The sequence below is a fragment of the Scyliorhinus torazame genome, chromosome 12 (genome assembly GCF_047496885.1).
Source record: "Scyliorhinus torazame isolate Kashiwa2021f chromosome 12, sScyTor2.1, whole genome shotgun sequence".
NCBI classification, from domain to species: domain Eukaryota; kingdom Metazoa; phylum Chordata; class Chondrichthyes; order Carcharhiniformes; family Scyliorhinidae; genus Scyliorhinus; species Scyliorhinus torazame.
The window spans coordinates 157298244-157313631 of record NC_092718.1 but is presented as its reverse complement, the minus strand read 5'-3'; the positions used below and the strand labels follow the sequence as shown (position 1 = coordinate 157313631).

At 47.9% G+C, this 15388-nt stretch overlaps 1 protein-coding gene and 1 pseudogene across 4 annotated transcripts in view; one reads left to right on the top strand and one right to left on the bottom strand.

The window, feature by feature from the left end:
• The window catches only part of LOC140387110 (cytochrome P450 2D17-like), a 294894-nt pseudogene that overhangs the window by 122030 nt on the left and 157476 nt on the right, over nt 1-15388 (bottom strand).
• Nucleotides 1-15388, top strand: part of LOC140386683 (cytochrome P450 2D17-like) — a 209935-nt gene that overhangs the window by 100061 nt on the left and 94486 nt on the right. For all 4 annotated transcript variants that reach the window (XM_072469236.1, XM_072469238.1, XM_072469237.1 and 1 more), the window contains one exon: nt 13341-13514. In XM_072469236.1, coding sequence (XP_072325337.1) covers nt 13341-13514 — 174 coding nt within the window. The remainder of the gene's footprint in view (nt 1-13340; nt 13515-15388) is intronic.

Here is a 15388-nt window from a genome sequence, read left to right as displayed (position 1 = left end):
CAGGGCAGAGCGCTACATTCAGTTGCCTGTGGACCACACCCACCAGGATGCCCGGGCAGCAGGCTTTGCCGCGGTTGCCAGGATCCCCATGTTCCAGGGGGCAATCGATGGAGTGCACGTCGCCATGTGGCCACCATCGGGTAACAGGGCCGTGTTAATGAATAGGGAGGGGACCTACTCCATGAACATGCAGGTGATCTGTGACCACCAGATGATGATCCTGCACGTCTACGCCCGGTACCCGGGCAGTGTACATGACTCGTTCATATTGGCACAATCGTTCATCCCCACATGTTCGAGGGACACCCACCCGGCGGCGGGGCTGTTTGCTGAGCGACAGGGGTTACCCATTGCGGTCGTGGCTGATGACGCCTCTATGGAGGCCACAGACCGACGCGGAGACCCGCTACAACGATGCCCAATGTGCAACCAGGGGTGTGATCGAAAGGTGCTTTGGGCTGCTGAAGGTGCGCATCAGGTGTCTTGACCACTCTGTAGGAGCCCTCCAATACCCGACGGAGAGGGTCGGCTGCCCCGTCATGGTCTGCTACGTCCTGCACAATATAGCCCAGCAGAGGGGCGATGTGCTCGAGGCAGAGGAGAATGAGGAGGAGGGGAGGGGGGGAACACGACAAAGGATATGCCTCCCCAGATGAGAAGGATATGGAGGGGGCGCAATGTATGAGACATATGGGCTGGACAAGCGATATGGCTGCCCAACGATATCGAGCAGGAGACGAGTTGGTAGCCTCACGGTTCACAGACTGGGAGGGGGGGGAAGATTTGCTGAGTATGGGCACGGATGGCACAGTACGGCACCCCCCCACCACCCTCACCTCGCCCATCACCGACCCCCCTAACCCCGCCCACCACCAACCACCCGCATGCACACCACCCCTCCATTACACATCCACCCGCGGCACAACGGGCAGGGCTCAGACGGTCACCAGTGGAGGCGGGTCTATTGCATGGCATGGAGGATGATGACAACCCGCTCTGCGATGAGCTCTGGGCTCTACATCGTTAGACAATGTCTGACTCATGGCCACAGTAACACCCTCCACCTCGGAGGTCCCTGCATGCGGCCTGGACACTGCAGTGCACGGATCCGTCGACTGCCCAGGGGCGGGGTGGCGCCTGCGACCCGGGGGGGGGGGGAGGGCACACCCCACACTCACCTGAGCCCGACGTCTTATCACCCCTAACTGAGGCGCACACTTCCCACCCCACCCCTGCACGCATCGGACAGAGCACAGAGGCAGCTTCCGTAGGTGCAAAAGTGTGTTTAATGACAAACAGTTCATACACGTGCCCTAGCCCCTATAACTAGTCTGTGCCCTGCACCCATGCCAACTTACTCAGTGTCTACTTTTCTGGCTTTACGGGCCCTATGACCATGTCCATGTGGTTCCCCAGATGGTACAGCAGAACTGGAGGTTGACTCCTGTGATTCCTGCCCTGTGACTAGGGTCCCCTTTGGCGGCCATTTCCTGGGGCAGCCCTGCCTGGATGGGCCAGGCTGCTCATCGGGCAACCGGGATAGCGTTGTACCACCCTGTTCTGCCTTTTGCCCACCAGACACACATGGGACGGAAGGAAGGGGGGGGGGGGAGACCGAGGTGTCGCAGTGTTCTGAGACCTCCTGTGCAGGGGGACCAGGAACGGGCACCAGCTCCTCCTCCTCCCTCTGGGTGCCCGGTGACCCCCGGGGCTCTCCATGGGATGGGGGCGCGAGCGGATCCAGCACCCGAGGCACCCCTGGCACCTGGCGCTGCCAGTCCTGAATGCCCGCTCTGGTATCGACAAGGGTCTGCAAGTTTGCAGCCATGGAGCTCAGGGAGTTGGCCATCCCTGTCTGTGTCTGGGTGACGCCAGCCAGCACCTGGGCAATAGCGCCCATGCTCTCAGCAATGGCCTGCTGAGACTGGGCCACTGCCTGCTGAGACTGGGCCACTGCCTGCTGAGATTGGGCCATTGCCTGCTGAGACTGGGCCACGGTGCTAAGTGCTGCCACGATCTACAGCTGGCTTGGGCTCATGGCTGCCTGTGAGAGGGCAGCCATGTCCTGGGCCACGGACGCCGCCTGCATGAAAAGCCCCAGGCCTTGCATACTGCGACCCATGTCCAACACCGTCGCCCCCATTGGTGTGTCATGTGTGTCCGTCTCATCGGTGTAGGTCCCCTGTATCGTGGTGTCCCGCCCATCTGTGCCCTCTGTCTCCATCCCCTGTGTTGTGGTGTCGTGACTCGACTGGGACAGGGGGCTGTTGCTTTGGCTGCCCTCCCCATCGCTTGATGAGTCCCTAGGTCATTGCCGTCGTTGCACTGTATAGCAGAGGGCTACGCCTGATAGCCCGGGTCAATCCCTTCCTTGTGGCCGCACTGGCACCGGCTGGGGGGCAGGCTGCATCCGCTGGGACGGGTCGATTGCCGGGTAGTCCTGCAAAACACAATACAGCATGCATGGTGAGACACGCAGATGGGGCTGAGGGGGTGGTGTGAGGAAGGGGGGGTGGAAAGGGGGGGAAAGAAGGGATGGAAGTGGGGGGGGGAGGGGGGAAAAGGGATGTAAGGGTGGGGAAGGGGGTGGCAGGCAGGGGTCTCTCACTTAGTGGTGCACCCCCGATTTTGGCATCGGCAACCTCTTGGGTCAGCCTGCGAGGTTCAGTGCCCTCTGTTCATGTACGGTTAGGGGGCGCAATTCAGGTGGACCCCCTCCGGTCCTGGCATGCTCCCGGTTGTTAAGGGCGCACTTGTCCTGGGGCGGGGGGAGGGGCACAAAAAGATCAGCAGTGTTAGGCGGACATATACTTGCAGCCCAGCGGTTGGATGTATGTTGGCATAGGTTCAGAGGTTATCATGCCAATGCAGCTGGCATGGGTGGGTGGGTGCAGCCATGTGGATCACAGTTGGGGTTGTACATGTGTGGCAGTTGGGGGGTTGAAGCCATGGGCACAGTGGGGGTACTCACCCTGGCTGCTCTGACTAGGTCGTTGAGCTTCTTGTGGCACTGGCTGCCTGTCCTGGGTGTTATGCTTATGGCGCTGACAGCTTCTCCCACCTGTCCCACAGGCGGCGGGTGGCTTTGGCTGCGACCCTGCGGCCGTGTTCAGGGTACAGGGCCTCCCTCCTTTGCTCCACGGCAGCCAGGAGTATCTCCATGTCACTGTCCTGGAACTTCAGGGCTGCGCGGCCGGCGGCCATCTTCCCACATTGGCCTGTGTGTGTGTGGTGTAGTGATCTGCATCACTGTATATACACAAGGGGTTAATGTAAATACACTACAACTAAGTAACTCTCGGGAGCACCAGAGATGTATATATACATAGACAAAAAGGAAGTCAAGACACTCTTCACAGGAACGGCAGCTGGTGAGCAGGACATAGACAGGCAGCTCAGATGTAACATATTATAAGCGCTGGTGAGAGAACAAACTCATAGAAATAAAGCATCTATTTCAACTATAAGAGTACGAGCTTTATTCAGACTCAAGGAATAATATATGGTCTCAGGTGACTTCAGAACACTTACTAGAAAAGTTACACAAGAAACAGACAAAGCAAGATCGAAAACAAAAGAAAACTCGTACGTGGGGAGACTGCGCTGAGTCGATGAAACCCGTTGGAACTCTACTGCAGCTGAAAACAACAAGTAATTTAAGTCATAGATGGAAAATTGAGCACGGCCTCAGAAGAAATGAAAATAGCACTTCTACTAGCAGGACATGAAGCTAGAGAAATCTATAACAGCTTTAATTACTTGAAAGGTGAAGACAACACCAAATTAGAAGTAATACTTAAAAAGTTGAAGATCACTGTAACACCACTTACAATGCTGCTTTAAGACATTCAATGCTCAGAGACCAAATTGCACAGGGAATGAGTGATGCAAAACTCAAACAACCATTACTAGAACAGAAAGATTTAACACTTGAAATCGCAATTGACAAGTACAGATCGCAAGAAAGAAAAAATGGCGAAAATGTTCCTTTCCACAGGTCTGAAGAAGTTAAAATGGTGCCTGAGCACATTTTAAACTGCCCGGGGAACAAAAGATTCAAATCTGTGTCTGCGCATGCGCAGGAAACCGCAACCGCGCATGTGCATTTGAAAAAAGAGGTTTTTGATTCAGATCGTTATGCTCAATCCGCGCATGCGCAGTTTACAAAAAAGAGCACAGTAAAGGAAAATCGATTTGCGCATGCGCAATCGATTCCTATGCTTTACGTCACGAGCATCATGACGTCGGACAACTCAGACCACGCCCACTTAAAGGGGAAATGCCCGAAAATCACAAACAAGACTCTTAAAGGTTCAAAACCAACAAATTTAACCTCAAAAAGGCACAACAATGCCTGAACTTCGACCAGCAGTTGAACATAACTTTCGCAGCACCCTGCAACAAACAGTTTGCACCACCCAAAGTGAAGAGCACAATGACAAATCAGAAACCAAAGAAGATGATTTGTTCATTGAACATGAAGAGGACAATAACAAACCCGAAACAAAAAAAATCATTTGTTTATCGAAAAAAACTACTCAGACATGGCTGAGTTATTCAGATATGCTAATCATAGCATCGGTGACAGGGTTGAAAAGCTCAACATGACTCTACTCATGGTCGATGAATCCAATACCATGATGCAATGGCAGATCGTTGATACGTTGGATGACAGCAACCTGTCAAATACCCAAGAAGAGAACGATGCCAGACAGCGAGTACTGAACGACTCCGTTGAGAGAGCACAGATCGACTCCACAGAGAGAACACTGCATGACTCCACGCTGAGAGCGATGAAAGACTCCACAAAGAGAGCGACACAAGCCTCCACAGAGAGCTTGTTGACAAACTCCAAAATGGAAGCAACTAAAGACTCCCGAGCGAAGTCCATGCATGAACAAGACCATGAAGGTCTATCAACCTTATCTGAGCAACCAGAAGCAGACTATGAAAGTCTACCAAGCTCACATAATCAACAAGAAGACTATATAAGTCTACCCACTGTATGTGAGACAAGTGACGAAGAAATCACAATTCCCATACAAGATGTGCAAGATCACAGTGAGACTGACAGATCTCAGCTCGCCTGTACAAAAGAACTTGACAATCAAAGCACAACCACTCATGACTCTAGTGAGACCGCATCAATTGAAACCTCATCTACTCTAAACTACCCACAAGAAAATAAAATCTTGAAGATTTTGACTACAGAAGAGGAGCACCAAGAAACCAAAGATGATTCAAATGAACCAGAAATGACTCCAGAAGAGGAAGCAAAGAAGAGGAATCAAATCCACCACGAATGACTGATGTCAGCAAGATCAATGCAACGTCAGATCATTCTCACAATCCTCAAGAAGAAACGCTCAATGAAACGTCAGATACCACAAAGGACATTGAACCAATAAATTTGAGAATGACTCAAATTATCCACACGGAACAGTCATTGAGCGCAACAAGGACAACGAAAACCACAAGAAGTACAACAGAAACAAGAACAACACCAATAAGAACAACAACAAAATCTACAAGAACAACAACAAAAACAGCAACAAGAAACATAACAAAGACAACAACAGCAACAGCAAACACGACAACAAGAACAACAATGAAAACAACAAAAACAGAAACAACAAGCATGACAAAAAAAACAAGTACGACAACAAAAATAACAAGGACAGAAACAACAACAATGAAACAACGACCTGTACAACATGGTACAACTCTGCACAAGAAGGACAATGCAACAGCACACTCCAAAATAACGACAAGACTACAAACACACCATGGCATGACAACACATCTCACAAATTCACATTTGCTCTGAACAAACAAGCACACCAGCTTTCAAGGCAGATGACACACTAAATTGATACCACAAGCACAGAAAAAAGTCCATGTCAGTCAACATCAGTGGTTCGACCACTCGAATAACTTGTGATGATTTGTTGCTAACTTGAAAATAAGAACACTGACGACATTCACAAAGAAATTACAAAATCAATATCACCACGTCAACAACAGAAAACAGAACTCAACCGAACAAATTCATAAAGTTTGGACTCATAAATTATTTTTATTAAGATTGGAATCATAAATATTAATTGGCTTTGTATAATCATCAATGCATCACAACTTGTACCTATCATCATTTATCTACCTGTTCTGTACAATTTTCTTTAACAAAGTACAGAAAATATGTAAAAAGAAAAAAGGGGGGGGGACGTAGTGATATGCATCACTGTATATACACAAGGGGTTAATGTAAATACACTACAACCAAATAACCATTAGAGGGAGAACCAGAGATGTATATATACATAGACAAATGGAAGTCAAGACACTCTTCACAGGAACAGCAGCTGGTGAGCAGGACACAGACAGGCAGCTCAGATGTAGCATAGCATAAGCGCTGGAGAGAGAACAAGAGGATAGAAATAAAACATCTACTTCATCTGTAAGGCTACGAGCTTTATTCAGACATGCGGGTGACGTCTATTTCAGAGCAACGTGGCGCGGTGTCAGTTACGCCACGCGCGTCTGTGATGCCATTCCAGGCCGCGCCATCGTGCTTCCAGTGACGCCCGTGCTGGCCCCTTCCATGGCGCAGGATATGTGCACTTTTGATCGGGTCAACGCCAGAGTCGCTCGCGCCGATTTTGATGCCGCTGTCAACACTTGGCCACGATATCAGAGAATCCCGGCCCTGATGTTTGCGGGGAGGGGGGTGGGTGGGTGGGGGGTGGGGAGGAGGAGGGCATCCTTGTTTAAGACGTTAATGAGGTAAAGGTGATTTCTTACCTCAGTCCCCTCGATCTTCGGATCAAAGTCAAAGTGCGGTCTTCCGGTCAGCGATTCTGTCTTCGTTAATGATTCGGTATCTCGTACTCTCGTCAACAGCACGGTCTTCGGTCCACTCCTCCCTCCTTATGTCTCGCAGCGCCTGTTGCTCGCAGCACCATTTGATGGATCTCTGTGTCTATTCGGAACCCTCGATATCCGTTATCCCTTCTCAGTTCCCAAATAACAGAGGTCAAGTCTGTGATTTTTGGCAAAGTCCACTTGTACTTTATTTGTCAGCTGTGCCACTGGTAAACTTGTTTTCAGTACAACAGTTAGGAAGTTCCGACTAGCCCTGCATCAAGCTAGTCAGATTGATTATCTTTAGCGAGTACAGTAGTTGAGTTTTCATTCAATTACAGATTGTGGTAATTCTTCAAATCATAATACACAGGATAATATAACTAAGTGATTTAAACAAAAGAAAGATGGTGATTAGCAAAAGCAAGCAGCAAAGAAATAGGTTTCAGAAATGTAGACAGGGATGATTCCCGAATGAGTTTTTCCAACCCGGGAAGTGATTCTAAAGGAGATTATTATCTTAAGGTCTGGCCTTCTTTTTACTTCTGATTGGCTTTAACTAATTTATAATTCACGCAATTCAGCCAAACTGTCTGTCCATCAATTTAAGAGATTATATGTATTTTAATATATTGGTGCCAATTTCCCATTCCATTGCCTTTCAATTTAATTAGAAAAACACAGTTTTTGTTAAGAAATTATCACCTTAGACTGGCTGTTACTATAGAAACGAGACTACTCGTACTGGACAGTCGCCCAGTTTTTACCATACAACGGGGCCTTTTAGCTAGTTGGCGTCACTGACCTTGTAGCCTCAAGCAACTTGCAAAAGTGAAACTTAAGAAATTACAGAAATTTAAGTGTATGATCTGGATTAACCCTTAGTGGATTCCCAGCTATTGTTGCACTCACGTAATATGATTATAGTTAATTATTCTTGATGAGTTCTCCTTTAACTCTTTTACCTCTATCATCACCCCTTACTCTCATGGTTATAGCTGACTAGAAAAGTCAATTTCTATCAGCATTCTTGTAAGATTGTTCCTGGGCAAGGCCAGGGTGACTATCCACTGGTTGGGGCCTCAATTATTCACATTATTCATTGACAGCTTGGATGATGGCATAGAAAGTCATATATCCAAATTTGCTGATGGTACATAGATTAGGCGGCATTGTAGATAGTCTAGATGATAGTATCACATTGCAAGGAGATATTGACAAACTGGGTGAATGGGCACAGTTGTGGCAGATGGAATTCAATATAAGCAAGCGTGAGATTATCCATTTTGTACTGTAAAAGTGTCGAGCAGGGTACTTTCTCAATGGGTTAAGTACAGTGGATGTCCAAAGAGACTTGAGGGTTTAGGTACTTTAAAATATCCCCAACAAGTACAGAAAATAATCAAAAGGGCTAATGGCATGCTAGCCTTTATTTCTGGAGGATTGGAGTATAAAGACACAGAGTAATGCTGCAGCTATACAAAACCCTGGTTCGACCCCACTTGGAGAACTATGAGCAGTTCTGGGCACCAGACCTTAGGAAGGATATTTTGGCCTTGGAGGGAGGGTGTGCAACGTCATTTTACAAAAATGATACCTGAACTAAAGAGGTTGAGTTACGAGTGGACATAACACAAATTAGGCCTGTTTTTTGCCATAATTTAGAATGTCAAGGGGTGATCTGATTAAAGTCTTCAAGATATTAACAGGAAAGGATGGGCTAGATAAAGATAAACTATTTCCACTGATTGGAGGTTCTGGAGCTAGTGGGCATAGTCTAAAAATTCCCTAACCTTCTCGATGTGCCCAGAACGCAATGCCCCTAAGTGCATGTCAGTTCCTGCCATACTCACTTGTAGCTCGTCAACTGAGTGAGGCATCTCCCTCACTATCTGCTTTTCTGTTTGGGAACTCCCCCTGCCATGAAGCTGTACATCAAACAGATCACAGGCCTATTCCTCTTTTCCTTCAATCCCCTCGTGGAGTTTTCTTATTTCTGCTGGTCCAACATTCCTCAGTTTTTACCTTGGTTCTTTGTACTTATTAGCAACATATACGAGGCATCTGGAGGGTACATGAATAGGGAGGAAACAGAGGGATACGGACCGACTAAGGGCAGAGTTTTTTTTTTTAGCTAGGGCAACATGATCGGCACAGACTTGGAGGGCCGAAAGGCCTGTTCCTGTGCTGTACTTGTCTTAGTTCCTTAATCTTTGTACATCTTCGGGTGCGTCTTTCATCATTTTGACTTCAAGTGGCTCTCCAGCCATCTCTTTGGGACTTCCCTGATTAATCCTGAGAAAAAATATCTGCCTCATTCTCTTTGCCTGTTTCAAATTCCACTGGTACTTCCAGGGCCTCCTTTAGCTCTACAGGTCTAACCATGGTCACTTTAACTTTGAGCTGCTGTTTCTTAGCTACTCCAACCCTCACAGGTTCTATAGCCCCTCTTGGGCTTCTGGGCATTCTCCTGTTCTCTTCACCTCACTCAACCTCTCTGCAACTACTGAAGATACTATCACTTTGTATCCCACCAATTCATTGCTGAGGAAAAGGTCAACCCTGTCCACAGGCAAACTGGGAGTCACTCCCACAGAATGCTCCTGACACAAAGTTGCACTCCAGGAGCACCCAGTATAAGGAGATAGGCATGTACCTTCCTTCAAAACCTTTTGCCAGCACTTACTGCACCCTTTGGTGGAAAGATTTCTCCAAAACCCCGGCCAAATGTTGACGCCGGCGTCAAAACTGGCGGGAGTGATGCCGGCGTCAACGGGCCTCCAGGCCCCTTCCTCGGGGACTAGAACGGCGCCGGAGTGTTGTGCACTGCTCCGGTGCCAAATGCCGTCCCTACACGGCTGGCGTGGGTCCGTGCATGCGCACGCCATGGCTGTCTCCGCGCCGGCCCCCGGGCAATATGGTGGAGCCCTATAGTGGCTGGCGCGGAGGAACATAGGCCCCCTCCAGAATAAGCGTGCCTGCCGATCTGTAGCCCCTGATTGCGGGCCTGGCCACCGTGGAGGCCCCACCGGAGTCGGCTCCCCCCGCCCCCCCACCAGGACGGCCCCACAGCGAGAATGCGAGGTCCCGCCGAATAGGACCGTACGAGAACGATGCCAACGGAACTCGACCCATCGAGTGCGGCAAATCGCCCAGGGGCCGTTGACCGACACCGCCACGGCGCGATTGCCCGGATTCTCCGGCCACCGGAGAATCAGTGGCCCAGCGTCGGAGCGGCATAGCGGGATTTGCACGCCCGCCCGCGATTCTCCAACCCAGCGCGGACTCGGAGAATTCCACCCCATGTATTTTCCCAGCAGTCGAGTTTGTCTGGCCCCTGTAACCCTCGGTATTGCTGATGGCTTAATTGCCTCACCCTGGAGAATGTGGCGACTCTCCCTTTTGATACAATATCCTTGTAACTCTCAGCGATTTGTTTAAAATCACCCGCACATATAGTAGGTACCTACAGGATATATTCTGCAGTCAGAGCTATAGCCTGGTCTGCTGAGCTCTCTGACTGACTCCAATTTTCTGCGCAGGGTTTATGTATCCGATAAATCCCACAGGTGTTTCCTGTAACCTCCAGCAGTCAGCACGGAGGTGTCCTAACATTTGCCAGGTAAAACACACAGGTCTTGCCTCTCTCCTCAACATCATCCTGTCTGTCTTGAGGAGGACCTCCTGCAGTTCCAGCTCTCTCCCATGGGTGCACAGTATCCTATCATTCTTCCACCTTTTCTACATTTCAGTTGTTTCATAGAATTGTAGAATCCCTACAGTGCAGAAGGAGACCATTCGACCCACCAAGTCTGCTTCGATCCTTCGAATTGTACTCTAAACATGTCTGCTCCCCCCGTCCACTCCACCTTATCTCCGTAACCCCATAACCTAACCTACACATCCCTGGATATTATGGGGCAATTTAGCATGGCCAATCCACCTACCCTGCACATCGTTGGAGTTTTGGGGGTGACTAGAGAAGGGTTTCCCTTGGGATTAGTGTTTATGGATCAGCTCATAACCTTGAGCCAGGGTTACTGGCTGTCTGGTGCCAGTTACTCTCTGTTCCCCGAAGTGAGGTCTCATAGGGAAAGGTATGGAACGGGATTCTCCGCCGACGGGATTTTGCGTTCAGTGATGTGGAGTGACCGCAGTGGGAAATCTCATTGGCAGGCAGCGGGAATGGAGAATCTCATTGCTGGCAAGGGCGCCCCACCCAGGAAAACACAGCTGCCGCACTGGAGATTCCCACCCATGGAGTTTTTAAACTACTCGAGTATTGCTTCATGAAGGTTTCTGCAGATGACCTCCATTTTAAATGCCTGAACCCATTGGTCAAAAGCAAGCTGCTTAAACCTTTCAAACTTGATCAGGGTATTTTCTGATGGGTATGGAATTTCTGATGGTTCGCCTCTGGCACTAACTGGTACGCTTTTGAAATAAACATTTAAAATAGCCCTTTTGCTGCCCACAGCACGTGGCATTTTCCTCAGGGAAGAGGGAGTAAACCTTGTGAAAATGTACTGAAAACTTACTTTGCAGCAGCAAAGACCAGTGTTGGGCTGGCTCATTTAACTGCTGTGCCAACTGGTTGAAAGAGATAAAGGAAGTGTTCACTCCTGCTCCATCAAACTGAGGGATTAAATGGCCAAACTTCACTGTCTCAGCCCTGAAGCCTGAGCTCGGGGTATCTTCAAGGGACTCAGTGAAATCTTCCGCTTCCCTTTTTTAAAATTAAACTCCCTTTTTCTTTCTCTTTTCCTTTCCAAGAATTAGCCCTCTTCTCTCCATTCTATTTCCTGCTCTCTCTCTCCCTCCCTCTCTCTCTCTGTTTACCATTCCTGCAATTCTCACTCATTCCCTCTGTTATTCCAATTCCAATTACCGCCACTTCCATTTTAATTTTTGCTGCCGCTAATTGATCCATTTTGGTGCCTTCAAGTTTCACCTCTAGATGTGTGGCCACTCCTTTTAAAATTCTGTGTTTTCTAGCTTTGGGGCAAAATTCTAGAAATATGTGCTTTTTAACTCTGCAAGAGGCAGGCGTTTTAAATCCTCAAAAGTAACTTCCTTCTCTTCTAGAATGCCACTGGCATTAAATGTGGTCATTTTTGCTACTTTGGTATTTATAAACCCCAAAACACCCTTTGAAGTTTTGGATTGCTTTGAAGGAACAATTTACTTTCCCCACTCTAATTAAAGACACTGTCATACACAGATCTCAGAAGAAAGAAAGGTTAGAGTCCGAATAACAGTTAAAAGTATATACAATTAAGTCATTTGCTTGCCCGTGAGGCATAGTTTAATAGGCCACAAAAGAATCTGTAACAAGTTGGTCAAAAGAAAACTTGGTTTGTTGCAAAGCAATGAAATTCACCATATAAATCAGATCCCAACCGGCTCTGCTCTGTCGCTTCCATGCCTGGCCGACTTTATACAGATCTCAATCATGAATATCCTTAGGCGCCCCACTCCCTTAGTGGGGGAATCTCGTATTCAGCGAGATTCATAGGGAGACAGATTGCTCCAATCTCGTAGTCTCTTACGGGTTATAACACATAGATTGTTGAACACTGTGGCCATTTGCAGTTAGCTAAGTTCCTTTAAAATATAAGAGTTGAATTGAAGTTCAGGTAACTGCACTTTGCTGGAATCAAGATTAGCTTCTGAGAGAGAGTGAAAGAGATTCCTTACTGCCTCTTTCAGCAGTTTTTTCCAGATGACTTTGATGACTTCTCTCCTTTTCTGGCTTGGCAAAACCAGTTCTCAAACCTTCTGTCTGGACATTCCATGAAGGAATTTAATCAACATGTCTTGCAGTCATTGTTGTCGTGCAACTAATCACATTTTTGATCTTTTTTCTCTGAAACCTTTAACACATTTCAAGATAGTTGAAACTAACAAGAGATGGGGCTATTTTGTCCCTCATCGGGCATTTTCTGTATCTGTTTGGTTAGGCGTGCCCATTATCTTCAAGAATTACCATTATTAAAGTCCAGAGCTATGCATTTTAATGCCTTCCTTTCAAACGTTCCTGTTTTGAAGTCGACCTTGACACACCCTAATTTAAAAATACCATCCATCATGTCAGTACAGATCTGCAGTGCAATTTATATGGGAACTTTCCATAAAAGTCATTAACTTAAACCACCAGACATCAGGTGACTGGTAGCAGCCATCTTCTGTAGGTGTCTGTTCTTGTGCTTTTTTAAAAAAGAAAATAGGTCTTCTTTAAATGGTTTAATATGTTTTTGGTTAAATGGGGAAGTTATAGGTGGACCTTGCTCAGCATCATATCCTGTTGTAGTGACGATTATAATTTGTTAAGATATAAGTTTGGATGCAAGGCAAATAATTCCACTTTGTGTTGCTTTCATGGTAAATATAATGGGATGAATTTCTGTATTCACTATTTTTAACAATGATATATTTTTTGGCAAAGGATGTATTTAATTTCAAACCTTATTATTTTGCAGCTGTTGACTGCGTTCCCCTTTATTCGCCACTTCCCGGGTCCACACAATAAGATATTTGAAAGTCATAAGAAAGGCATTGATTTTGTTCAGGAAATTGTCACGGAGCATAAAAAATCATGGGATCCAAATGAGCCCAGAGACTTCATCGATGCTTTTTTGGCAGAGCAGGAGAAGGTACGTTATGCATAATATTCTAGTGTTGTCGGAATGTGTTTCTGAAAATGTTGAATAAAATATTTTTCAAAAAACTAAAAACAAAATTCACTTTCTGTTGCACTATGTAATGGATTTCTGGCGCAAATCTCCGTTCCAGCGGCTAAGTGCTCGCGCCAACGGAGAATCTGTGGGTGGTTGAAATTGGCTTGAACCCCTCACTGATTCCGGTATCGGCCTTCTGCCAGAAAACATTGCGGGCCATAGTAGATTGCGTTAGTACAACCAAAATGGGGAGATCTGCCCATTGGCAGAACTGCAGGACTGGTAATGCCAGGCCAACTTTGATTATCCTCCTTTGCAGTGTCGGTTTGGGAACTCTCGGGTTCTTACACCCCCATACAAATGCCATGATTAAGCGGTCTATGTTATCATAGAATCATATAATTTACAGTGCAGAAGGAGGCCATTTGGCCCATCGAGTCTGCACCGGCTCTTGGAAAGAGCACCCTACCCAAGCCCACACCTCCACCCTATCCCCATAACCCAGTAACCCCACCCAACACTAAGGGCAATTTTGGACACGAAGGGCAAGGAGAGTGCAGACGATCAACATGAGCGTGCTGCCGAGGTTCCTCTTCTGGTTGAGATCCATAACGATCTTCATCCCCAAGGCCTTCTTCCAAAACGCACGGTAGCATAGTGGTTAGCACAATTGCCTCACAGCTCCAGAGTCCCAGGTTCGATTCCTGACTCGGGTCACTGTCTCTGCGGAGTCTGCACGTTATCCCCATGTCTGCGTGGATTTCCTTCGGATGCTCCGGTTTCCTCCCACAGTCCAAAGATGTGCAGGTTAGGTGGATTGGCCATGCTAAATTGCCCTTCGTGTCCAAAATTGCCCTTAGTGTTGGATGGGGTTACTGGGTTATGGGGATAGGGTGGAGGTGTGGGCTTGGGTAGAGTGCTCTTTCCAAGAGCCGGTGCAGACTCGATGGGCCAAATGGCCTCCTTCTGCACTGTAAATTATATGATTCTATGATAACATAGACCGCTTAATCATGGCATTTGTATGGGGGTGTAAGTACCCGAGAGTTCCCAAACCGACACTGCAAAGGAGGATAATCAAAGTTGGCCTGGCATTACCAATCCTGCAGTTCTGCCACAGGGCAGCAACGCTGGAAAGAATGAGGGGATGGGTAAACAAACCCACTTCAGAGTGGGTGCCGATGGAGAAGGCCTCCTGCAAGCTGACGATCCTCTGGGCCTTGGCTACAGAAGCACTCCCATCCCCCTCAGCAAAATACACATCAAGCCCAGTGGTAACGGCCACACTGAAAACGTGGGCCCAATTAAGACAGCACTTCGGACTGACTGGGATGTCCCCCACGGCTCCCATCTGTGGCAATCACAAATTCCACCAAGCCATGCTAGACACTACCTTCAGGAACTGGGGACGGGACTGGGGCGCACTGACAGTTTGGGACTTTTACATAGGGCACAGATAGGCGACACTGGGCGAACTGACGGAGGAATGGAAACTGCCGACTGGACAGGAAATGAGACACCTGCCAATAAAGCACTTCCTTCGCAAAGAGACAGTAAGGGCCCCGGAGACTATACTATCAGAGGACCTGATAAATACAGACTGTAAAGAAGGGGGAAAATATATGCACAGCTACTGGACAGAGCCCACACACCACTGGACAAGACCAGATGGAAATGGGAGGACGAACTGGGGACATATGTGGGGTGGAGACACCACCTCCTCCTGCGCAAAGGCTCAGCCTCATACATTAAAGTGGTGCACAGAGCACACCTGACCAGTACCCGAATGAGCAGGTTCTTCCCAGAATTGGAGGATAAATGTGAACGGTGCATGAGGGGCCCAGCCAAGC